The 25,569-nt window shown below is 58.2% G+C and overlaps 1 protein-coding gene across 1 annotated transcript; it reads left to right on the plus strand.

The window, feature by feature from the left end:
- Positions 1–5,579: 5,579 nt before the first annotated feature.
- Positions 5,580–25,052, plus strand: LOC117639857. The gene is made up of 8 exons (XM_034375800.1): positions 5,580–5,840; positions 17,684–17,791; positions 21,163–21,438; positions 22,214–22,267; positions 22,506–22,679; positions 22,746–22,889; positions 23,612–23,731; positions 23,835–25,052. The coding sequence occupies exons 2-8, from the start codon at positions 17,687–17,689 to the stop codon at positions 24,123–24,125; spliced, it is 1,164 nt and encodes a 387-aa protein (XP_034231691.1). The 5' UTR covers positions 5,580–5,840; positions 17,684–17,686; the 3' UTR covers positions 24,126–25,052.
- Positions 25,053–25,569: the final 517 nt, after the last annotated feature.

Genomic DNA, 25,569 nt, shown 5'->3' on the forward strand with positions numbered 1-25,569 from the left:
GCTCCAGGTGCCGCGGAGTACGCGGCGGCGTGAATGCCGGATTAGCCCCGCGGTTTGCACCAGGTTTGCACCTGAGCCGTCCCTCTCGCACCTGGACGGCTCAGCGCGCGAGTGCAAGAAGGGCGGAGTTGGAATCAGGCTGCAGGGCGGTCGGCTTCACGGCGCGTGAATGCGAAATTAACGAGGTCCGTTCCGTAGGGCGCACCGCCGAACGCGTCGCGGTGTTGGCCAGTCTGTGAATGACGAGGCTGGCTGACGATAGGGTCAGGTCACATTTCAGACTTTCGGCGAGGCTTTAACAAACTTTGAGAGCTATTTGTGAGTTTCCAAACCACGCCACTCGTTTCTTTTCGGCACGGCCGAGTAGTTTTCATGTCACACCGAGTATAGTTCGGCATGTTGAGGTTCCGTTTGGTGTTGGTCTCACGCGATCGCTGTGACAGCGAGGCGACACTTTCGGAGAAGGCGGTGGGCACTCTGTCCGATTTGACAGCCATGCGAACACACCGCCTTTGACGGAGGGGCGACCGCAGCACGTCCAGAAGTCCAGTATGGTCTAGCGACCAACCAGGGTGGCCACCACTCTAGGTCAGGATGGCGAGCTCTGAAAAGTGAAACGTGCCCACGACCGCATTGGACGTACGCCGCCGTGCCGACGGAGCAGCTACATTGCCAGCCAGCCCCTCTCTCGGGTCATGTTGAACACGCCTGGGGAATGAGTGCACGTATCTACACGCGCACCTGCTTGATACTTAATCGCAAAAATTCAATTGCTGCAATAAATAGGAAAAATAGAAGTTCGTCTTGTAAGTGCAAGTGTTCTAGTCAGCTAGACTTCTGCGACACACTCGTTCAATTCCAACCTGGCTGGGATTTCGCGGCGCAGTGCCTCTGCCGCCTGAGCTACGCGCACAGTTTGCCATCCATTTCTTCCGCATCCTTTTTTTTATAAACTTTTTCTCCTTTCTTTTCAAACATCGCGCCGCATTACTACGGTACTCGCGGTACTAGTGATTCGCGCTGTTCCTCCGTTGGCGCAGACACATTTTCCTCGCAAAAAAAAGGAGTCCCACATCCCTCAACGTGCATACGGAAGGGGCAGGGGAGCGGGCGGTGCGGAGTCAGACTGAGCGGAACGGGCAGAAACGGAACAGAAACGGAAGCGCTCGAACCTGGAGGAAAAGGGGAGGGGGAAGGCGTCAGCATTCGTCATGCCGCATTACTTGAGGGAAGAGACAAGCCGAGAAGAACTGGAGGAGCTTCGGGATCCAGCTGCGCCTTCGCAAAGGAATAAAATAAGGCCAGCAGAACAAATTCGGAAAGAAAACATGGATTGTGGAAAGCGAAAGAAAACGCAACCAGCCTTTTATTTTTTTTTTTTACAAAAAATCAATTTTTGTGAATTTTCTTGAGGAAAGTTTGGGTTATGCAAAGTTGATGCAGAGAGCTGTCAGCATTGTTGTCGACACCTGTTGAGTCCCAAACCGCGCGAGAAACATCGCGTAGGCCCAGCCGTGGGGCGGGCCATGTCTAGGCATGTCGACGGCAGGGCGGAGAGGAATAGACCCCGGAGGCATCTGACTGCCCTGCCCAGCCCAGCGCCGCCAGCCTCGCGGGGCCTTGACTTGTCTTTCACCAGGAATGCAGCCAGCCACGGCTTTGCCACGGCTTGTCGTTCGAATGCATCTTCGGCTCTTTTTGGTCGTCCCGACACTGGTTTCGTGCAAAATGGTCCACATGCCGAGGGGGGAAAGCGGCGGCCACCGCGGGTTGAAAAACTCGCACCAAATGAAGCGACGATCACGTTAATCTGACATTGAACAATCTGAAGACTGCGCCACGGCCGCTGCGTGATGCGTACGGGACGAGCTGGCAGATTCCCAACGACCGGCTTCGTCGCTCTGTCTCTCTCGCACTCATGGGGTGGCCCGTCGCGGAGCGAGAGAGACAGTGCGCAACACGGTATCGCTCGCTGGCCTCTGTCGGGCCAGCCGCGTGAAGACAGGGAAGCTACCGGGGAGCCTCGAGATTACAAGGCCAAATTATGTGGCCCGTTTTCGGCAGGCACTAATGTGGCGGCGTGCGCGCCTCCGCCAGGTGCACGGCACGGCACGGCACGGCACGGCCGCCGAGGGGCAGGTGAGCGGGGACCGCGCGGCGCCGCCTCACAGTAGACTCATTCAGAGAAGCGTTTTCGTCGCTCTGTCTCTCTCCCACCTATACGGAACGCCCCACGAGTGCGAGAGAGACAGAGCGACGAAAACGATTCTGTCTGCTGGACGCCTGGCAACCTGCCGCTGGCCATCCCAGCACACGGGAGTGCGACGGGTCTGCCTACCCAGCCTCCGCCGTAAGGGGCCATGGCGCCTGGAGGGTATGGAGAACTGTCCCTGGAGACTCTCTTAAGTTAAGCCACACGGCAGGTTGTCGGGAACTGAACCTGTTGACAGCATTTTCGAATTATTGGCTGTCCCTATACCTCGCCTTCATGTTTCTAATTAATTTTTTTTTCAAAATTTTGGATTTTTGTGAGTTGCCTTTCACAAGTATGTCAGCGCAACGGGGCCCTATGGGCCACCCTAAACGGGGCCTATCCCAGCCTCATGAGTATGGAAGGGCGCCGCCAGGGCGCCGCCAAGGCCCCGCGGTGGGCAAGTGGGCCAAAGCATCATCAGCGCGTAGTTTGAGGTAATGAAGACCTCGAACTCTCTCACGGCCATTCACGAAAGTCAAGGGACGCGAGTCGCGCCTTTTTGCCTTGTAGTACAGCGAAACGCCCCATTGTTCAAAAACAGAGGAAGAAGGGGGAAATTGGGGCAAGGTCTTTACATCACGAGGTAAACAAACGAACCGGGCTCCGATACCGCAAATCCTCCAACGACGATGCGCTGGCTCGAGTGACACAGTGCGGGCTAGGCCTCTCTGACGCCCACGCCCGAAGCACTCTCTCTCTCTCTCTCTCTCTCTCTCTCTCTCTCTCTCTCTCTCTCTCTCTCTCTCTCTCTCTCTTTCTCTCGCACCCAGGAAGCGTTCCGCGGGTGCGAGCGAGACGGGGGAGGACAGTGATAAGTGGCGGCCGCGCCGCTAATGCTCGTGGAAAAGGCGCTGAAGGGTATGACTCCCCCGACGCGCCGTGACGTGCCGAGTCAGACCGAGTAGTGTTCGGGTCAGCGAAGCAAGAGCCAAGCTAACGGACTCGCCAAATCCGCCGGGGCGTCTTCAAGCAGGGAGGAACCCGCCAAATAAATCACGCAAATCCAATTAGCGACGAACACGTTTCGGAAAGCACACAAGAACCACAGTTTATTCGCCATCTCGACTGAAATCAGAGAGGAGAGAAGCTAAAAAGCGAAGAAACACACCCAAAACACGACAAGGAGGAAGGCGGCGGTGGTGTGAGAAATGCATAATAAGTAAATGTAAAGGGGCGGTAACGGGCCGTTTTCGGGCTCGCCGGCCCGTAAAGCTTGATGGAGCGGCTCGTCACCTCACGGCCCGCACGGTGCCCAGTGAGGTCCCCCCCCCCCGGGCTTCCGCTCTCCGGCACGATGATGCATGGACCGGGGTGACCGCGATGATGTACCTGCGCCTTGCCTAATTAACGCGTAGCGATGTCCAGCTGTTGATGAGGGAAACAGGAAGGCGGTGGAAAGACGAAGACGAGAAGGAGGCGGTGGCGGCGGAAAGAAAGAGAAAAGAGGCAAAAAAGCGCGCGCATGGCTTCAAAAGCGGTGATACAGTTACGCAAAGAGTAGAGCTTTGGACAACAAGTGGCGAGTCCGACGCACAAAATTCGGATTGCAACTTCCCGCTCGAGGGCGGGTTTGCGGTCGCAAGGTTTTAAACGAGCGGAGACAGGCACCGCGGATGAAAATGGTGCCGTCGCACCGAAAATGAACAGCGACGCCCCTTCGTCTCTTAAGAAAAATTGCCGGTACTTACTTCGCCTCCGCCCTGCCGAGCTGATGGACCTAGTTGCAGAGCGGAGAGTGCCATGCACTAATAGAGACGACTCCTCGCTGGACCCTTTTTGTCCTCAAAGGGAATTACATACGCCATTGCAGACTTATTAACCCACATGCCTCACACACACGCACACACACACACACACACACACACACACACTTACTCACACACATACAGGTACACAAACAGAGAGAGAGAATGGTCCGCGAGGCTGCTCCCGACCTCGAATGTACAAACGCCCTAAACAGCAGCCAGTTGTCCCTGCACGGCGGCACGGCCCGGCCCGTGGCATGCCCCGCCCGTGGCAGAGCTTGTTGGCGGTGCCGCGGTGCCGGGCAGGGCTGGCCGGTGCCGGGCGATGCAGCGTTGCGTGCGGGGCTGGACATCCGGCCGGGCCACCCGTGTCACAGCTGCGCTCGGCTTTCTTGTCGATCTCCAAGAGCAACAGAAAGAAACCGACCCAAAAGGGGAACACGACTGCCGAAAAACGGCCTTTGGGACTTTCAGCTGGCGCCTCGTTAGTTTCTCCCGCAAAATTTTGTAAAAAAAAAAGTTGAAAAGTAAAATCAAATCTGTGCCGAAAACAAAGTGCAAACAAACGTCGGACTTTGGCGTCACCGCCTTTTAATTCTGCCGGCGCCGTTCCGGACCGCGATCACGGCGGAAACGGAAGGGAAGGAGCCATTCAGACCAGATCCCGGTTCGAGTACCAGCGCCGGCGGATCAGTTTTTGACACCCCGCGTCGGCGGCGGCGGCGCGGCATTAGTCTCGCGCGGGGAACCAGCTGCGATAAAAATTGTCCGGGAGTGTCGGAAAAATTCTCGCCGCCGGGGCGGGTCGAACCCGGGTCGAGAAGTTGGCAAGTCGACGCCCTGACCACTCGGCCAAACCGGCGTCGTCCTGGAAGGGATAATTAGCGCTGTGACGCCAAGCAGGGGACGGTTTTGCGACCGCAGCGGGAGGCGTCCTCGTTCGCTAGCCTGCTTGCAGCCGGCCGGCCGGAGACTTCAACGCTCGTGTCGGGCTGGGCAGTGCTGGGCAAGGTAAGGCAAGGCGAGGGGCAAGGCTCAGCCAGACTCAAGGGCCTGTGACCCGTAAATGCTAATCTCGTAATCAAAACAATCGGGGCATGTATGAAACTCCTGAAATTTATGCACGGCGCCGCGTATGAGTCTGGGCTCGATAAATAGAGAATAAAAGAGCGAAACGCGAAGTGAAATGGGTCGCGCTATCTGCCCGGCCGCTTTCGAATTTATGGATACCAAGTCAAACAGATTCACTGCACTATTCGGCGGGCGTCGGACCAGGCGCATAAAAGCGTCGGAGACGCACGCACACACACAAGAAAAAACAACAGGAACAAAAAACAATAAAGGACCGAACCACCGCCACACCTCTAAGTAAACAGGCCTAGGGCCCCGAACGGCATTCCACTCGTAAAAACTAAAAACTCAATTAAAGCGCGTGTGTAACGCGTTGCTCGATTCGCACTCATCACTGAGACGCGATTTCGTTGATGCCAACCCCCTCCACCTCGCGCCCCTCCGCCGCCTTGCCGCCTTCGTATAAAGGGCTGCGGTCCTTGCGCGCGCGCTCAGTAGCCGCTCGTCTCTCCGCGGAAACGGTCCGGCACTCTTTCCTTCCTCGCGCAGCCGGTTCCGTTTTACGTCCGCCACTTCGCCGTTGCCAGTGCGTCGGGACTTTAAGTGTGATCCACGCCTAACCAAGGATTTTCGTCACAAAAAGAAGTTTTCAAGACCTCTGAAATACATTTCTGTGGAGTGCCTTTAGTGTTGGATTTCGGTCCGAAGAGCGTCCTCCTCGCGGAGTGCGCCGCAGATTCTGCACCTGCGCCACCGGTTCGGCTGTCCACGTGAGTACGTCATCGGGGGCAGCGAGCGCTGTATACATTTTGAGACTGGAAACGGGACTCGAGATTTCCCAGAAAAGATGCGTCTCGCGGGACAATTAGTGTATTTCGAATGCAGCGATAATCAGGCGGGTAACGGGCTGGCGTTAACAGGAGTCTGCTTGCTCGCCATATAAAGGATGACTTCACTAAATTCGACTAATTAATTAAGTGGGGATCGCGTTGCACGCCGTCAACGCGTGCGGAGGAAACTTCACTCATGTGTGTCTAACAAACAAATAGATGTCTCACTAGGTAAAAATTTAATTTCTTTTAAAATTTAATTGGCAAGAAAAGTGACGGTAAACGTTGAAATTTCTGAAATGGGAGTCCGCTGCCAGCGAGCGCCTGCTAGGTAGACAGTCCCGTCGAACTCCGATGCTCTGCGGGTTGGCCTGCCCTGCACGGCGCTTCCCCCGGGGAAGTTCCCCGCCTGTCGCCGGTCTTGACTCGGTCGCCGGCTCGCCGGCCCTCGTTGTCGTCGCTACTCTAAAACCAATTCATTGGCATCGGGCCGTCGCCATGACAGCGATACCACCGGCACAATCAATGAACTCGGGGAATGAATGGACGAACAAATGAATGCGGACAAAGGCCCTTTCTCTTTCCCTGCAATCTGATCGCGGTGCCCTGCCACACTGGCAGTGCCAGGCCCTTGCCCTTGACAAAGTCAACAAACGACTCGACTTCGGCTCCGAAGACTCTACTCAGACGGGCACCACCTTTTATTAATGAGCGCAGTGCGGTGTCTGTCGTCCTTCAGGAAGCTTCTTCGCAGGGTCCTGAGGATCTCGGTGTGATTGGGTACGGTCTAGGGCCGACCGGCACCAGTCCAGTGGGACAAGCGGGCCTGCATTGCCGCCTGTGTCGGCCTGTGTCGGCCTGTGTCGGCGTCCGCAAAACGCCTTGAAAGGAACAGTGGGCATCGGAAGGACGACCGCGACGCTGTACTCTCTCCCGCACCGTCGCCAAAACGCTTGAGTGGAAAATCACCCCGCCCTGTTCGGCATGGTTTTAATTTTTGGGCGCAAGGAGGACAAACTCATGCTGCAACTGGGTGGGGCTGACTTGCTGATCCTTTGAGTCCCAGTAGTATAGATGCCCCACGGCCGCGGTGCGCCATTTTGGCTTCCCACATGCGCGGGAGGGTTGTAGAAACTCCTCCGGATAAGGCGAGTGCGTCAGAGAGAACTCACTTCTCACCTCGAATAAAAAGAAATGATTTTAAAACTGGTCCACTGGTCCTCTAGATGGAAGCAGGGTGGTGCCTACTTCCCTCGCCTAGTATGACGGCGGTCAAAGTCATTTGCGGGCTCATCAAAAGGCTTGTCCCGAGGCTTGGCTCATCCAAAGGCCTGGCCTGCCTGGCCTGCCTGGCCTACAGTGACGCCGCCGGCGTCCCACTCCCTACGATTTTGGCCGCATCGCCTGCCCGCGCCGCCACACAATGTAAGGCGAATCGAATCACCGCTTCGGCCGACCTCATGTCTCCCTCCTTTCCTGTCCGTCCGTCCGACCGTCCGCGTCCGTCCCACCTCGGGTGCGCTGTCCCCGTTCGGAGGCGGCTTCTCTTAACGCGCTTCACGTTTCGAAGGTGGTCAATCTGGGTTCCGCGTTGCTGGCCGTGGTCATGGTCGTGACCAAGGTCCCCCAATTTGGGGCACTCCGTCAAGGACGGCGCGGTTACCGAGAAGTGACGACTGCGCCATCTTCGTGGCCAGCGTTCGCACACTGCGACTCCTCTCCTCACCGCCCGAACCTCGGTGTCGTATATCCGTTGCGGCCCGACTTCCGAAATTTACAGTGGTGGCCCTCGTTGTATTTCCCGGCTCGATAGTGGGGCGCTATCCGATGCCGTGCGGTGCGGCCGGCCATCGACACGATATGGGGACCGCAACGGGATGGGCTATAAGGTCGATCCACCGGGATACCCCGCGGTAACTTTCGGACTCGGATTGCAATACGGAATCAGATAATCCGTGGCCCCGTGGGCCCCGTGCCTCGCCTGCCGTTGACGCGCAGGGGGACACTAATAGAGCCCTAGATCACACACAGACACACACACACAGGCACACTCATCTTCTACACCAACCCGCAAGCCCGCCGTTGCCAACTGGTTAGTCCGGAACGCAATATGTCAATAATGATGCGATAAGTTTCGCTAAACGCGCGCTCAGATCGCAATGTGTACAAAGTGGACTTCCAGCCGCGAGAAACTCCGTGAAATGTGAACAGCGGTTGGTGACAACACTGCGGGGAACAGCTGATGAGGTTGGCACGGCTGGAAGCGGCTGTGCCAAACAAGTCACTGGCGTACACTTCTTCAAATTATTTCCAATATTATTTTTAGAAGAAGCGCGGCACGTTTGTTCGGCTCCGTGTCGAACGACTTAAAAAATGAGCCGAGAAGTTACTATCGAACTGAACCGCGTCGTCGTAGAGAGCCACCAAATGGCCCCTAATTGTTATTCATGTCCTCGGTAGTGGCAGCGCATCATTTCGGTGCGTGCTAATGCAGGGACATCTAGCGCAATCATGATGAGTCCGGTTGCTTTTCTTACTTTTTCTCGTTTTAGCGGCCGCGCGCTACCGCGGGCGGACGTGGTTGGCGTGTGCCGAGTTGACGGACCTGCTTCCCACGACCAAATGGTGACACTGGCCACGACACTCACTTACACACGCGCGCCCTCCTACTTTAACTTTTCATTTCCATGGAAGAGGAGAAAAAGGGATAGAGGACGCTCGGCACTTTTTATTCCAGTTCCTGCAAAAAAATGTTGTGAAACGGCTGAAAAAGTGTTATTTGCAGGACCCTCACTCCTTCCTGCACCGCCCAAACCCAATAGTCGTCAATGCGCTCGTGCAGGAACGCTTCTTTCCTAATTAATGACTGGTTGTACTTGGCGTGGCGGGCGTGGCAGGGCGGGGCAGGGCGGGCCGGCGTCTCAAGCTTCTGCACTTAGCCCCCTCCTCCCCTCTCCCCTCCCTCTCGGTTTCACAGCGAGTGGGTGCAAAATAGTGGCGAGCCGCTACACTTTTTCTAATTTGGAACCGTACGTCGTGGCAGGTTTTGTTTTGAAGCGCGCATAATTTCTTTCCTTCCCCCTCGCCTCTTCCCTCTCACACATTCCGAGGCGGCGCGGGCGTTTGGGGAGCAAAGCGAGCAAAGCAAGCAGACCTGTTGCTCGGTCCCACCGCGCGCACTCATGGAAAACGTTTACCGATGGACGACTCTATCTGCATAACGCCTTGAACACGCGCCTTACACGGCTTTGTGACAGATAGCAAACGCATAAACAGCAAAAAGGAGGCGCTCGCACCCACATCTTTCTCCTGCCCGCATTGCAACATATATCCCCCAGCCAACGAGCCGTCGGCACTTTTGAGACGCCGCAATTGAATGGAATTACGTGGTATTTGCATAAAAGAATTAGCTCGGTTCGCAGCGGCCCGCTCCTCACGTCCCAACGCAACGGTATACGACTCGCCCAGCAGGTCGGCAAAACTTACTCTGCTCGCCTTGTCTGTCTGTCTGCATGTCGAGCAATGCGCAGTGGGCGCATATGCTCCGTTTCGCGAAGTGTGAGTGTGCGCGCGTGCGTGTGAGGGCAAAGTTGTGGGTGCGGCTGTGTTTGTGGGCGTTCCAGAACCATTAGGAATGAACGTGGAAAGAGGCAAGTCCGCTTGACACATGACCTACACTACAATGATAGCAACGCATCATTTTCTCCTCCCCCTTCCCCCCATCTCGTTACAGTGCCGCTTACAGCACTGCTTTATGACACACGCGTCCGGCCTGCGGGACTACTCGGGACTACTCGGGACTGCTCGGGACCACTGGCCATATTCATACCGCGAGATGGGTGGCGGAGATTAATCCGGAGGCTGGCCGAGGCAAGTGGCTAGACAACAATTACGGGCTGCAACTGTACAGTGTGCACGCCGTGCTGGTGCCCACTATGCTGCTAAATGCTGGACGCACCTGCCCGCATATGCTAGACCCTTTTGTCCTTCGGTCTGTCCGTCCGCCCGGCTGTCTATCTGTCTGTTTGTCCGGCCAGCTTGCCGGACCTGTTACGGTCCAGAACGATGCTGCACGATGGACCAATCAGCATAAGCTTGGCCTTCCGTGGTGCTGCAGCTCGAAGCCGGAAAAAACATTCGGCAAGCCGAATATATCTCCCTGCTTACTTTTAAAAATCAAAATAGTAAAAAACAACAAAGTCCAAGCCGAAGGCGCAGCGTTTCAATCTGAGCGCGCTGCGCTGCGCGAGTCGAAATGGAGTGGCGGTGGTGCCGCGTGGCCGCGTGGTAGTCCAAACCCGGCCGGCACGAAGAAGCAGAGCCTGAGTGTTTGCTTGAGCAAAAAGGCAGCGGGCCGGGATTCGCCGCGCTATGACAGACATGTTTATGTTACGGTGGCGGAGCGGCGGTGGCCACGGCATTCCTTTCAATATGGTCGCACGCGATCAAATGCCCAACAAAAGTAACACAGGGTCCCGACGGGGCAAAAACAGAGGCAGGCTGAAAAAAGGGTGTAACCCACCGGGCTTGTTTCCTCGGTCACAAAGCCGAATTGCACTGAATTTCTCCTTATTTTGCGGCCGTTCTCATTAGCGGTGAAAAAAATGACTTTTTTTGCGGGTAGGCCGCGCGCCGCCGCTGGAAGACGTATCTGACCGGCAATTCAAAGCTAGTAAAAATATAATACCATAAAAATAAATTGCAATTTGCACTCCCTCGAGCGGGCAGCTAGCTCGTTTTCTTCCTCCGTTCCTCCTGGCGGCCAGCCTGCCTTTATCCCACGCTTCGTCCCATAAACTTATTTTTTCCCGCCTAAACGCGGCGCGCCGCCACCAGGCCGCCACCGCCATCTGCCGGGGAAATGGCAAACACTTACTTCCGGCGCGCAATAATCCATCAGCCGGACAGCCAGCCAGCCGGCGAAGCCAGCGCCCTCTAGGTGGCCACGTTCGCAACGCCGCACCGCCTTCTTTCGCCGGAACAACAGGAGCACTTGGAAAACTTGATACGAAATGCTATATTTTTATCGGCGGTTTCTAGGAGCTGCGCGAAATGTCCTGCAGGTAATAGACGGGGTGGGCATAACAGCAAGGGCAGTTGATACGGACTGAAGTACCGGCAGCTGCCAAACTAACCTCAACAACAGTAAATAACAGGGAGAGAAAGCAACGGGAGATCTGCACATGCAATTTTTTCGGGCACGGCGGTGCCGCGTCTTGCGCGTCCAGGCAGGACCGCTACCGCGAATTCGTAAATGTCCCGGAGGCGTGGTAGTTGTCTGCGCCACCCACGCCAGGCCGCGGCCAGCTCTGCGGCAAGCAGGCGGCAAGGCCTTGTTTCCTGCAGGCGCCGCCGACCTGATGTACAGACTCATTGTAAAGTACCGCTCAGGGTTCCCACCCCCGCTCTTTTAAGTTAAATAGCGCTCCACGGCTGCGGTCTTTATTTCGGTCTATCGTAAACCATTGGCGCGTTCAAGTTGAGAGCAGTGGCGACGACGTGATGTACTGGCCCTAAGCCGCCGTGGCAAACCGTTAAACGTGGTCCTCTTTCCGCGGCCATTACTCAACCCGGAGGAACAAGGCGGAGGAGGCGGAGGTCATCACGCTTGTCTTCATCGTCATACGGGCTCGCGTGCGCGGCTGTCGCGAACGTCCCGCGTCTCGTTCACTCTGCTTCATCTTCATCATCATCAGCCACGCCTCGCAACGCCCCGCGACGCTCCGCTGTCTCACTGACCTGGTGCCGCCATGAGAAAAAAACACGCAGTGCATACGCACCTGATGAGTAATTATATTCCGCGCAGCGGTACGCGTACTAGTGTAGTGTAGTGTGTGAGTGTGTGTGTTTGTGTGAGTGCGTGTGTGTGTGTGTGTGTGCTGGTCAATCACCGCACTTGACTTGGCAAGCTGGAAGCGTGCTGACGTGCATCGTGTGAGAAGGAAGTCGTCCCTCTCTATTTCCACCTTCCTCTGCGCGTCTAGTTCCATGTTCTTTCCCCGAACACCCTTCTCCTCGTCCCACAAGACTGTATGCCTGACGTTTGAGCCAGACTTTTTTTTAGAAACAATCATTTCTTTCCCAAACAGGTGAGTTTACAAATTGGGTTTCCACATTTTTGTAGAGATAGGAGAGTTGCATTATTTAGCCCTGAATTTTTGGGGTCCCTCTCCGCCAGACTCATGCCCAGCCTGACCCTTCCACTCTCCCACCTCCTTCCTCAAAATAGTCGAATGGGGCCGTGCGTTCCCGCGGCCACCCTGTGTGAGTGTGTGCGTGCGTGCGCGTGTGGTCTTGGTGTGCTCTCGAAGTGACTGCGACGAAATCTAATTATTTTCCGCGCCTTTTCTCACCGCCCCGGCGCGGTGGCGACTGACGCCCCTGCTTAACATGTTAATTCGGATTGTGCCTCTATCTCCCCCCCCCCCTAGATTGTCTAATTGAGAGGAGCGCAATGCATTTCGTGCGCGCATGCGAGCAGAGCAATGAACAGTATGATGAAGTTGTGAGGCCGCGCGCACCGCGCACCCACATCAGCGACACACACGCGGACCCACCGCGCCGGCGCACGCGAGGGCGTGCAGCGTGAGCTCCACTTTGCTCGTTCGACGGTCCGCAGGCATGTGTGACTGTGATTTAGTTATTGTTATGGCGGCAACCGAGAAAAGAAAACGAGAAAACTAGGAGAAACAAATGAGTTCCCGGTGGCGAAAATGGGCGGCGTGCTTTGCAACTACGCGGAGCGCACAACGGTGCGATGGGCATGTCGGCCCTGCAGGGCCCGCAGGCAGATGATTTCACTCTGTCTCTCTCGCACAGTGCCCGAACGGGTGCGAGAGAGACAGTGCTGTGCGGCACCGCTGCGGGTCGCGGCTCACTTACGCCCTCGTTAAGCAACTGGGTGATTTGGTCCACCAGGCCCGCCAAGGGCAAGGGCTCGCCGCGGCCGGCCTGACCCACTGCCTGCTAATAACAACCAAAACATTTCCCCGGCGAAGAATGGCAGCGCGTTCCCAGAAAACTAGCTGTAACTTCCTTCTTTTTTGGCGGTTGTCACAATAGGAAGTACAAAGCTCGGCACGCCATAGTGCCCCTGGCACGCCTATCGACAATTGAATCTCCCCAGCGGAGCGGGTGGGCGCGGCAGACGCAACGGACAGACGGATCTGAAAGTGACATGAGGAGCATGAGGCCATGATGCGTCCTGCTGTCCCGGCGGCGGCCCGGCGATCCAGGCAGGCCTGCCCCTCTGGTTCCCCGCAGAACCAGTCAAGCGGCGCAGGGGAGGGGCGGGGCGGGGCCGCGCCAGTCGGTGCATGAGTCGTTGAGTATGGTCAGTCCCGGGACGGGACGTGCGTCGGCGCTCGAAAAGCAAAAGCATCATCGCGCACGTGATCGTGATGGCTCGCCAGCGCTCTATTTCTCTATTTTTCCCCAGTGCTCTCACTCCCACCGCTTGTGGCCGCCGTGCAGGGTGCGCGCGATATTAATTGTTGTTGCTTTTTATTGTTTTTCGTTCGACTGGCCGCGGCCTGTCGACGCGCGCGTCGTCTCGACGCTTGGCGCGCAATAAAAATATAATTAGTGCGGAAAAAGTCAGCCAGACGCAAATAGCTCCATGCTCGTGCATTCTCGGCCGAAGTGGACGAAATTATATCTCGTGTGTGTGTGCATATATGTGTGTGTGTGTGTGGTGTGGGGCTTAAAATCTGTGGCAAAAAGAGGAGGACACGCATGTAGCAGCCGAAATTGGCCCCATGCGACCGTGGAATCGAAGAAGAAAACCGTCCGCGTGATTATTTGAGGGAGTGACGGGCAATATTCGAGGCGGGCGTTGCAGTGCTGTCTTCCAGTTGGGGGGGCCTGAGCCAGGAGGGGCCAGGGGATTCCCTGAGGGGAACGCGAGCTTCCGGAGCGTCCTCGCCGCGGCGGGCGGGAAGCACTCCATCGATGGACAGACGGCAAAAACGGCGCGGCTCAGAGAAAGGGCGGGAAAAAAAAGACTGCCGCTGTCTCGACAGTCCGACGGTGGTCCATATCAATCAGTGGCGAACGCGTCCGCGGACGAGGAGGAGAAAACGGCCAATATCGAAGCAACGAGGCGTACATTTCATTTCCCACGTGGAAGCGCAGCGCGTTAGCGTCGCTAACGGCAGAACCCGCCAGAACCTCTGCCTCTGAAATCCCCGATCCCCGCGTGGCCGAGTAAGATTGCCCGGATGATACGCCGTTGCAACGCAACGCCGTGCCTTCGGATTTCCGAATGTACCCGAACGGCTTCGGCCCTTCCGGCTGACCGGCCGATCGGGAGGGCCAGATAACGTGCGCACCGCCTGCCGCTGCCGGGCCTGCTGGCTGCGAGGCGCCACGGCCGTTTCAGATAACCTGAAAAGTGAGTTATCCCAAACCCATATCCTCCCGAACCAGGTCGCACTCGGTGCCTTGCCGAGGGGTGGTGAGGGGTAGGTCGCCCGAAACGACACTCCGAGAGAGAGAGAAGGGAAGAGCGGGGAGCGAAAGGTTGTGCGAACTTTTCCGAGTCCTCCTCCTAACTGAATTACATGACGAGATAGCATCACAATTTTGTTCGCCACGCTGCCTCCATATATGCAACGCAACGGGCCCCGTACACGTGTAGCGCCACCCCGCGCGTCTGGTAATTGTAAAGCGGGCCATGTCACCTCCCACTCACACACACAAGCACACACACACCCACAGGGGCCAATCAGAGCAGCCAGCCGGGCTGAAAATTTGCCGCTGGCGTGCCACTGCATAAGCATCATGAGGGGGATCAGGGCGGAGTTTTCGCGATTATCCCGGTTCTGTCTGTCTGTCTATCTGTCTGTCTGCCCGCCCGTCCAACTGACTACTACGTGTATCCGCGGGCCGCGGCCGGCGGATGGATATGAAGTGACGGACAGCACATTCGCCCAACCTTACAAGCAGGGAGGCGCGCGTGGGCCGAGAGAGGCAAGTGGCAGTTATTAACGTTTTCGCATGGCGTCCCTTCATTTGCACTCACACACACACAACCCCACACAAACACACACACAAGCGCGAGCGCGCAGTGCGCGGTGGCGGTCGGGGCGCAGCGTGCGTGGAAACGCATCACCCTCTTGACCTGGATTTAGACGGTGTCGCGTCATTTGCATAAAATGTACCGTACGATCCGCAGGGCCGTGCCGGCCTGCCACGGCCTGCCACGGCCTGCCCATTGAGCGGTGCATTGTGCGCGCTGCTGTGTGTGGTTAATGTATTGAATAATGCCCCATTAGTATGAGCGAGAGGCCCGGCGAGATTTCGCGCGCGTTGTCAGTCACGATGCGTCTGTCTGCGTCCGGCAGGGTTTCCGCTTCTTCTGCTTCCGCGGCAGTGCAGTCGCGGCAAACGCTGAAATTCCTCGTTGAAATCATCCACGGCGTTGCATTGACGGTCCTGGCCGAGCGCCGGCTGGACCCACTGGACCGCAGGCGCACTTCGAGATGTGTGGTCCGCTCGGCGCTGCCGCTGGGCGCTGTTCGCACAATGGCTCTGCGCTGCACCGAGCGCCGCACGCTCGGCTCGCTCGGCCTGGATTGATTTATAACGAGAGCCATCAGCCGAAAGGGCGCAAGGAGCCACTGCACCGCCTGCACCGGCCCATCATCACGATAATTAGCACCGAGCCAAAGAGTGCGGCTTTACAAGTAGCAAATGTAGACAGGGTCAATCCATAAGAGAAGTACTTTAGAAAGTTGTCCTTTATTTCACGCGAACTCTGTGGATTTGAAAGTTCCTCCTCTAAAATTAATGTCATGTGGACACGAATTTCAGTGAACCCTTTTTTCAGATTTATTGGATAGAGTTTAGTTCTTTCGATCGCTGGCCGTCCACTTTGTGTCGCTCCGTGTGTGGCGAAACTGTCAATGGGCACGGCTAGCCTCGGCTAGCCTCGGCCAGGCCTTCCCCGTACTTTCTGCGGGGACACGTGCTTCCTCGCGTGCCGTCACGCCCAAGTCGCGCGTGAGCGCATCGCCGGCACATGCTCGAGAACTCAAGTTTTCATCCCGGCTGCGACTTATTTGCACGCATTCTAGGACCCGTCTGCGGCACAAATAGGTCGGACATTGTGGCCTTACCCCTTACCTCTTCCTCCTCTCTCTTTTCCCCGATACCCCTCATCCAGACGGGAGGAAATGAGAGAGGAAATAAAAATAAAATAATTAGCTGCATTTGGCAGGCGGCTGCCCAGTGAACGGGACCCGCGGGCGTTGTGTTCCTAATATAATTAGGCTGCTCCTTATCTTATGCATTACTGTCCCTCAATTCTCTTGTTTATCTTCCTTGTTCTGTTGGAAAAAAGGGGGAGAAGGAATACGGACAACGGAAGACAAGCTAATTTAAATGACGCCTCTGCTGGAACCTTTTTTGCACTGATTGTTTTAGCTAGGCTGGGTGGTAATTTGCAGGACCACCGGACTCACCCACACGCACGCGCACACGGCACGCACTCCACGGACCCACGCACACACACGCACCCGGACCCACGCGCAGCCGCTGGCCCGAAGCCTGCTGCCGTGCACCATTGCCCTACAGAGTGGCAGAAACCCCTGAAACAAGTCCGGTTGAGTTGATCGGACGAGGTGCCCAACTGCGCGGCACTTCTTGAAGGCGGTGCCCAACGACCAGTGCAGTGGCATTCCAGGCCGTTCCGAAAATCTGGCTGCATCTAGACGGCGCACTGCACACGCGCTGGCCCTGATGAAGCCATATCACTTGACTCAATTGTAACAATTTCCTTCCCTCACGAGCCGACCAAACACCGGCCTTCCGAAGACACGGCGCGGCCCCACGCGAAGCGAGCCATGCTCTGCCTCGCGGCGCCGGACGCGTGATTGGCCGATGTCCATTCCCAGAGGTAGCGGACCTACGCCGTTAAAATCACTTCCACATTTTTTTAGAGGCAAAAACAGGAGGGTTTGCTAATTTGAGTATATGGACGCGGACGGCCGAAGGGGCAGCAATTTGCACGGGCCTTCGCGGCGGCCGAACAGTGTCCCACAATTACACAGTGTGTAATTTGAATCACACCATCGCTTCGCACGTTTCCGATGGACGATTGCTAATTTTGTATGAGTGCTCGAAAAGAGGGAGTATATACACTCTGATGAGATGTTTACGTTACGGACGACGCGTAAAGCTGCCTGACGCAACTCCCGGCGGCCGCGCCCTCCTCCACACAAAGACAGTCATCCTGGACGGTTCGATCCCCTTTCCCCCTTTCTGCGTAGTTGCTTTTCCCTCCGCGAGATGGCGTGCGCGATAATCAGCGTGCCCCACACGCTAATCGGCGAGGCGGGAAAACGGAATCGCGAATCGCTGGGCGGGGCGGGGCGGGCCGGGCGTTTTACGAGCCACGGCCGTGCGCCGCACGGTAGCACTCAGCCTAGCGTCACGACTGCTCGGGCCATAGCACCCCGTGCGCGGCCTGGGACGTGGAACGGAGGAGCGGCAGGCGAGGGCGGGGGTCCCTTGGGCTGCCGGCCTCCGCCCGCCCTCGGCCAACGTATCATCAAACCGCGCCCGGATTGAGTCGTTTCCGAAGCCCTGGCAAAGTGCGTGAGTGGCAATCTGCCGGCCTTAAAAGGTAAACAAACTGGCCGGTGGGGAACGACGACGATGATGCGAGCCAGCGCAGCGCCTTGTCCGCGACGGACGCTGACACATAACCTCTCTGTTGCAGGCGAGAGTCATCGCAGCGCCTTGGCCGCGACGGACGCTGACACATAACCTCTCTGTTGCAGGCGATGTCGCGACTGCTGCTGCTGCTGTGCGGCTCGGCCCTGTGGTGCGCGGCGCAGGCCTACACGGGCAGCGACGACAGATTCGTCAAGAAGTACGCCATGATGAAGGTAAGACCCGCTTTCCCGCGCGGTCACCCGCACGAGCAATAAATCCCAATTAGACTCGGACGCGTGAGTGGTGGCCCGCGCCCCGGCCGCCCCGGCCGGCCGTTCGGATGAGTCGGCGGTGCGCGCCGAGCGCCCAGCGCGGCCAGTACATCGGGGAACACGGGGCCCGCAAATAAATGGCAAATAAATGCGCATGGGAATGATAAAGGAACAGCCACCCAACGCTCGCTCACGCACGCGCGTGCTCTCTCTCTCTCTCTCTCTCTCTCTCTCTCTCTCTCTCTCTCTCGCACACACATACACACACACAGCGTCTGCGTGCGACACGGGTCGGCGGCGCTGCTGGCGCTCGGCGGACCACAGCGCGTGTTACATGCTGGGCGTGCTGGGCCGACTGCCGAGGGAGGCGCCTCCTAATTGTTGCACCACTGAGCAAGTTGTCGGCATCACCGCCGCCGCCGCCCGTCCGTCTGCCTGCGAGTGTGTGTGCGTGTGTGTGCCTTTTGTTTTTGTGGTCACAACATAAAGCACTCAAAATCTGATGAAAAACGCATCTCGTCACTGGGATGATATGAATCATGAATCGCAAAAACCATGTCTGGGCCCCTAACCTCGCTTCTCCTCCGTTTCCGCGCGTCTGGCTTGTGCTCTCTATCTCTGTCTCTCTCTCACACACACACACAGTCTGTGAAAGGCCCATTGTCTCTCATCACGCTGCTTCGCTCGCATTCAATCGCAGCGAAAACTGGCGCGAAAAATTCCGTGTTCAGTGAGTGTGCGCTCGTCTTCCCCGAGTATCGGGGCCGCACGGCGCGGCATGGCACGGGCACGGCACGACACGGCACGGCATGGCAGTGGCGTGGCGGATCTCGACCGCAGCGCCACGTCCGCGACCACGTCGCACTCTACTAACTGAACGGACCGAGCGGGCCGAACGAAACCGAATATCGGGAACGTGGCACACGTGGCACACGTGCAAGCTTGTGCTGCTTGCGCTGGGCCGCGCGAAGGGCCGTCCGGGATATTAATTAGTCTCACTGAGTGGTCCGTTAGGAGGATGTCACAGCGTGTGTGTGTGTGTGTGTGTGTGGCGCGCGTGTGTGTGTGTGTGTGTGCAAAGTCATGAGAGCGGATTTATGGCAAGAATTTTTACTTGGGTCGCCTCCGGGCGTACGCGCGGGGGAGACGCCGTTAATTTCCTACCGAGAGAGACAGAGCGACGAAAATGACCCTCGGAATCAGTCTGCCGGTCCGTCGTGACGCCGAGTGCCCAGCAAATTCCAATCCCGTGGAGTCGATGCTCGCACACGCGGTGCGGGCGCCACGGGCAAGCATTATCGGCAGTCTCGTTTTCCGGGGTCTGCAACAATTGTTGTAATCTTCGAAAATCTAAAAATGCGCATGTTTTTCGTGCCACTGCGCATGCTCTGTATGCTGTCGTTGTATGCTGTCGATTACTTTTTTGCGTTTGTTTTAAATGGTGCGCCTTTGTCGCGTCACGTCTGCCCGTCCGTCGCGCCGCCCGCCCGCCGCGCCCGCGGCCGGAACAGCCTCGTCTCTCTCGCACTCGCGGGGCGCCCCGTGCAGCCCCGTGCTGCCCCGTGCGGGTGCGAGAGAGACGGAGCGACGGTGCGCGGCCGACACGCGCGTGGCTTTTTGCCGCGCATTCCCCGTCGCAGCGCGTCGTGTGAGACTCTGTGACGCGGCGGCACGGCGGCACGGCGGCATGGACATGCATTTTGGGCCGGCCGACCGCGAGGCAGCGATGCAGCGATGCTGCGAGGCGGATAGCATCGCATTCCGGGAACGAGGAGAAGCAGGAGAAGCAGACGCTGCACGCCGGAGGGGGCGGGGCCGGGGCGGGGCCGGGCCGGGATGTCCTTCGAGGGTCCTACCTAACCCGCAGGCCGCTCGGGGAAATGTTAATGACCCGGGAGATGAGATAGCAGACGATAGTGTAGGGCAGGGCCCGGCAGCTAATTGGGAATTAATCCGTTGTGAGAAGGCTCGCTTTCGGATTCAGATTCGAGCTTCCGATCCAGGCCCCCAATGCGAATCGCAGTGTGTGAGTGTGAGAGAGAGAGGCGGTCACGATGGCGAGTTCGTGTCCCGGAGTCCCGGCGGAGAGGTCGGCGAGTTTGCGGGTCCAGCGGTGGCCAATCACAAAGGCGGCCGCTTTGTGTGAAATCCCCGCGCGAAAAACGGAACGGGTCGCCCCGATTCGGCCTTTCGGCGCCATTCGGGGCCATTCGGCCTTTCGCCATTCGGCGCGCCGAGGCTGCGAACCGCAATCGGCATCGCCGTGTGGTCAGTCGGATTCAGATTCAGATTCGTCAGGCGGAGGGGCGCGCAAAGCGGCGGGCGTGACTCCATAGGCCGTCGTGGTCATGCACGGCGTGAAGCCGCTCCAGCAGCATAATGTGAGCCGGCGTGGAACGAGGCGCCGTCTCTCTCGCTCCCTCGCGCCCTGCGAGCCGTGAGGGCGAGAGAGACACCGCGACGGAACTCTGTTCAGAACGAGCGTGCTGCTGCCGGAAACCGCGCCGAACGGCGTAAAGAGAATTCGGCCGGGACCGGGTCGGCCGTGTGCACTGCCACCGGCAGGCTGTCTGCCTCGCACTCGAGGCGCGTCCCGTGCGGGAGTGAGAGAGACTCTTCTGGGGCCGGGGAGAGGCGGGGCGGGGAGGCTGCCGTGCAACGCCCTGGGCGCCCCAGGCACGGCAACGCCTTTGACGGCGTCCAACGAGGTGTGAGGCGGCGGCCCGGCGGCGGCCCGCGTGACCAGCAGTGTGCCGGGACCCACACGCGGATTGGGCGAGGAAGAGCCGTCCAAATGAGTTGGCGCCACCTCATTCAGCTTTCGGCCTTTCGGCGGACGGGACAGCCTTTCACGCCCAGGAGTGGATCCGTGACGCGTCCGTGACGTGTCCGTGACGTGTCCGTGACGCGTCCGTGACCCGGCCGGCCGCCAGGAGGAGGAGCAGTGCGTCTCGACGCTGACGCGACGGCGTGGAGCCGCAAAGGCCTCGAAGGCCGCGGTAATGGCGAAGACTGAGAATCTTGATCCGCGGGACAGCGGCGGTTATTACTTTACGTGTACCGCTCTGTCTCCCTCGCACCCAGCGGGCCGCCCTCCCAGAGTGCGAGAGAGACGACTCCCTTTTCGGCGAGCACGCGTCTCAGGCTCCATGACGCGTCGATTTTTCCGCTGCCGGCCACCGAAAAAGAAAATTGAAAGAAGGGGGCGTGGTGGCTGCATGCAGGTACGGCCCGGGCCAACTCATCACATGCACTGCAATAAATGCCCTCCTTGCCGAAGCGATTTCCAACGGGTTTTGTGTGATGTCTCACGACTGTCTGCCTTCCCACAGGTGTACGAGAGCTGCTTCGGGCCCGAGGTGGTGCGCGAGGTTCGCCAGGAGATGCGCGCCGCCAGCGCCAAGTGCCAGGAGCGCGCCCAGAGCCCCATCCTGAGCTTCGGGCCGGCCTTCGGGCAGGGCCCCGGGCCGTCCCTGGACCGCCTGGACCGGCCGCACCACCCCGTGCGGACCCACAAGCCCCAGCCCCAGCAGCAGCCCCAGCAGCAGCAGCAGGCAGACTCGGCGCGGCTGCAGCAAGCGCTCATGGCGGTGCTCAACCGGCAGGCAGTAAGTGCGGCGACACTCCGCGTTCTAGAACTTTTCATCTTTTCGGTGATACCCCGCGCGCTGGGGAGCGGCCAGTCACCGTCTCAAAAACCTGTGGCGATACCCCGCGCCGGACACGCACGTTCAGCACGAGCCGTTCCGACGCGGCGATACCCCGCGCGCGGAACGTTCCCCGTGCTTAATGTAGGTGAGGCTGCCCCCACGACGGGGAAAGGATTTCGGGACGAAGATTAATCACCCCCAGGACGGCGTCGGCGGGGAGGGGGGACGGGGGACGGGCGTCGCGACGCCGTCATCGCGCTAAACGGCGCGCGCAGTGTCCGCGGCGTCCGCGGCCCCGCGGCTAAGCGGCTCGCTGTGCCGGTCCCGCCTCGGCCGCCTCGTCATAGAATTGTTTCGCCCGTTTCGGCCTCACTGGCTGCTCCCAGCTCCGTCTCTCTCGCACCCCTGCGGGACGGCCCCTGAGTGCGAGAGAGACGGAGCTACGCGATCCGGAGGCAGCCCGCGGGACAACGGAGGCGGATGAAAGGAAGCGACGGCCCAGCGGCCGCGCTCCCGATGTCGCTTTGTTTACCTTTGGTGTCACCCGCGTCACCCGGCAAAAACAAAACGGCGACGGGGAAAAATGGGAGCAGCGGGTGTCGAACCCGCGTCGGGCTAACTGGGGAGTCGTCACTTTGACCACTCGGCTGACCGTTTCCGCAACTGTACCGAACACAGTGATTTTATAAGGCCAGCCAACGGTTCTCATTTCGTTTATGTTTGTATTTGTTAGCAGGGTGGCGGCTTCACGGCGTACCGGCCCGTGCAGCAGCCCCAGCAGCCCCCCGCCGCCCCCGCCGCCCCCGCGCTGCCGCAGCCCGTGGGGTACTCGTCGGCGCCCGGGTACTCCTCCTCGCCGTCCGGGCTGTCGGACCTCCTGACGCAGTACCAGCACCAGACCGGAGCCTCCGCCGCCCCCGCCCCCGCGCCATCGGCGGGGTCAGGTGTCTACCAGGTGAGCGCTCGGTCCCCAAGGCCCGCCTTGTCCATTTCCAAACTCACTCATGGACCCGGTGTCTGTCCAGGCGATGCCGCAGGTGGACCCGCTGCAGGCGTTGCAGGCACTGCAAGTGCTGCAGCAGTACCAGTCCCGGGGCAGCAGCCACTTCCACTACCAGCAGCCGCAGCCGCAGCCCGCCTACTACCAGCAGTCCTTCGGCAACCGGTACTCCAGGAGCTCCCGTGCCTCCAAGGCCATGGCCGAGCCGGCGGCCTCGCCCACGGCCTCGTCGCCGTCCTCGTCGTCCGCCGCGGCCTCCGCGGCCTCCTCCAAGAGCGCGCCGGGCCCCAAAAGGGCCTCCAGCAGGGCGTCCCGCGACCTGGACGTGCAGGGCCAGCTGGAGACGCTCACGACCAGGATGACGGGCCGCGTGAAGAACGTGACGTGTGTCATGCAGGAGCTGGGCTACGTGAGTGACTCTCCGTCGTAAACCTTGAGGGCCACCGTGGCCAATCCCAATTTCCCTGGAGGAAACGGATGGAACGGAAGTGGAACAGTATCCGCCTCCGTACTCCGTATACAGCGCCGCACAAAAACTTGCTTATTTCTCTCGTGCCACTTTGCGTCTCCAGGCTCTTCTTCTTTTCGTTTTCACTTCGCCGCTAAGTCATTATTTGGACATCCGCGCGCGTCTTTTTTAAAAACAATCAGTGCCGACACCAGGAAGGCGGGAAAAAAAGGGAAGCGGCAGAGGAAGCGGTCCACAGTCCGCGGAGTGAGCGGCGTCACCGCCGTGCGGCCGCCGTGAGGCCGCCGTGCTTTCGCTAGCCGCGTAGCGCGCGTAGCTTCAGGATCATAATTACTCTATTTGCGCGTGTGTGCGAGCCTGTGTGTGTGCACTGTGTTGTGAGTGTGTATGTGTGTGTGTGTGAGCGTGTGTGTCCAGAACAAGCCTTCGCGCGTCGATTGAGCTCAGTGGTGTAGCCAACAGGACAGCAGCACTGCAAAAAAAGAGTCCCGTCAAGCGCCAGTTCAAATCCACTTGCATACCAGGTCATTTATTAAAAACCTTCTTCCCTTTTTTTGTATGAGAACAGACTGAGAGCCTCTTGGTGCCACTAAAAAAATGCAAATATGTCGTGGAGTGATTATTTTTTGTCGGAAAATGGCTAACGGTGTGGTGTGTTCCAGCTGGACTCGGCGCTGGAGCCGGACTTCGAGCGCATCGCGGCGCGCATCTCGCGGCTGCCCGTGTCCCACGAGCTGCGCCGGGACATGCTGGACGGCGTGCAGTTCTGCAGACAGTTCTCGGTAAGACCACTCCGGCAATTCATGCCAAAAATTGACCGGCGTGTCCCTTTTCTACTTGAAAAGTGCTCGGAAAAGTGGCAGCCGTTTGAACTTTGTCCCACAGCAATGCATCCCGGACTCGCGGCGCGACAAGTTCCTGCTGTCCGGCGAGCTGCTGAGGCCCATGTTCTTCTTCCGCTGCTACAAGCACAAGAAGCTGGAGGCGTGCATCATGAAGGACGTGCGCGAGCGCTACCAGCAGGCCTCCGTGGACGACAACCTGCTGCCCAACACCAGGGCCATGGACCTGGACCGCGACGTCGAGCGCGAGGGCCTCGACGAGGACCACATGGCCGCCGCCGTGTACGAGTTCCTCTACGGCGGCGACAACCTGGACGCCGACAGCTTCTTCTGAGGCGGCCGACGACCGCCACTTCCATTCCACGGCCTCGCCGGCCACCTCGCGCCCAGCCCCAGTGCGGTTTCAAATTCTCAAGTCTGCCACAAACTGCCAGGCGAAAAAGACCGTTTTCTGGCCATTTTTAGAGGCTGTTTGGAAACTTGGGGAAGCGAATGTCCATGGTCTCTTGTGATTTCTTTCTCGCTCGCAGTTTAGGCGTGGAGGCTGTGAACAGAGCTCCGTAGCTTTTTTTGCCAATTGTATGTATTTTGTAGATTGATGAATTCGCGAACGGACAGTGCTCGGTTTGCGGTTCACGCCCGAGGCAGCAGGGTTACCCACTGGGCCAAAAAAGTAAAGGGATGTTCGGAATGAAGCGGTGCTGAATTAAAGGGGGACATAAGATACGGGTTTCAAGATGCCAGTAATGCCAACCTCTCGCAAACTTTTGTGGATAAATTGCATTGGGAGGTCGAACAAGGTTACAGGTGCGTAGGGCATCGCCAGAGTGGGTATCTCGCTGCCCTCGGGCCTTGGAGCCTTCGTGCCCCCGGGCAGCAGTCCGGCAATAAATTGTTGTCATGCAGCGAAAACTCGTCCTAGTTTGGGACGGAACAGGCGATGGGGACGACTGAGGCTGCGGGCGCTGCGGGCCCCATTTGTCCCATTCCGAACGTCCCAACTGGAACACCGAACTCACCGAGTTGAGGCTGACCTAACTCTCGGCCCAACTCGAGAAGACGAACCTCCCTCGAAACACATGTCCATTCATGTCGGCAAGTCCCTCAAAATAACGAAAGCACTACTTGAAACCTGACAGTATTTAGAGACAATAAATAAAGGGACAGACGGCGCTGATGTTGATGACGATGTGTTTCATGGGTAGTATCAAATTGTGTACCACTTTTGTAATAAATTTGCCAATAAACGAATTTAAATGAATGCGCGGTTCTTGTTCGCCTCCTTTCCCTTGCATTGTGCTTGCATTGCCGCGCCGTGCGGCCTGTGCGTTGGGCCCGTTGGGTGGCCTACGCTAGGCTCCACAGGCGTAGCAGAGGCAGAGGCGCAGGCGAGGCGTACGCAGGGCTTCCTGCCTCCCAGGCGAAGGGCCGCCTTGGGCCGCACAGTGGGCCAGACGGCTGTTTCCGCACGGCGTTTCGTCACTCTGTCTCTCTCGCCAGAGAGCGAATCGCGTGCAGCCAAAACGGAATGAACTAAATTAAAAGAGAAACCTTAATAAAAAGGTACACAGATTCATTTTGCATGCCGTGCCGTGCCCACTGGGACCACCCGGCCGCGGAGCTCATGAATTCGGCATCCCTACCGAGTTACGAGTACGGGCTTGGTGTGTACACCCCCCCCACACAGACACACTCCTCTTACACACATACACAGATTCGGACGCACTGACACGGCCCCTGTGTACAGGCACTTGCACACACAAAATAACGCATGCATA

This window comes from Thrips palmi, unplaced genomic scaffold, assembly GCF_012932325.1.
Source record: "Thrips palmi isolate BJ-2018 unplaced genomic scaffold, TpBJ-2018v1 HiC_scaffold_12, whole genome shotgun sequence".
Classification (NCBI taxonomy): Eukaryota; Metazoa; Arthropoda; class Insecta; order Thysanoptera; family Thripidae; genus Thrips; species Thrips palmi.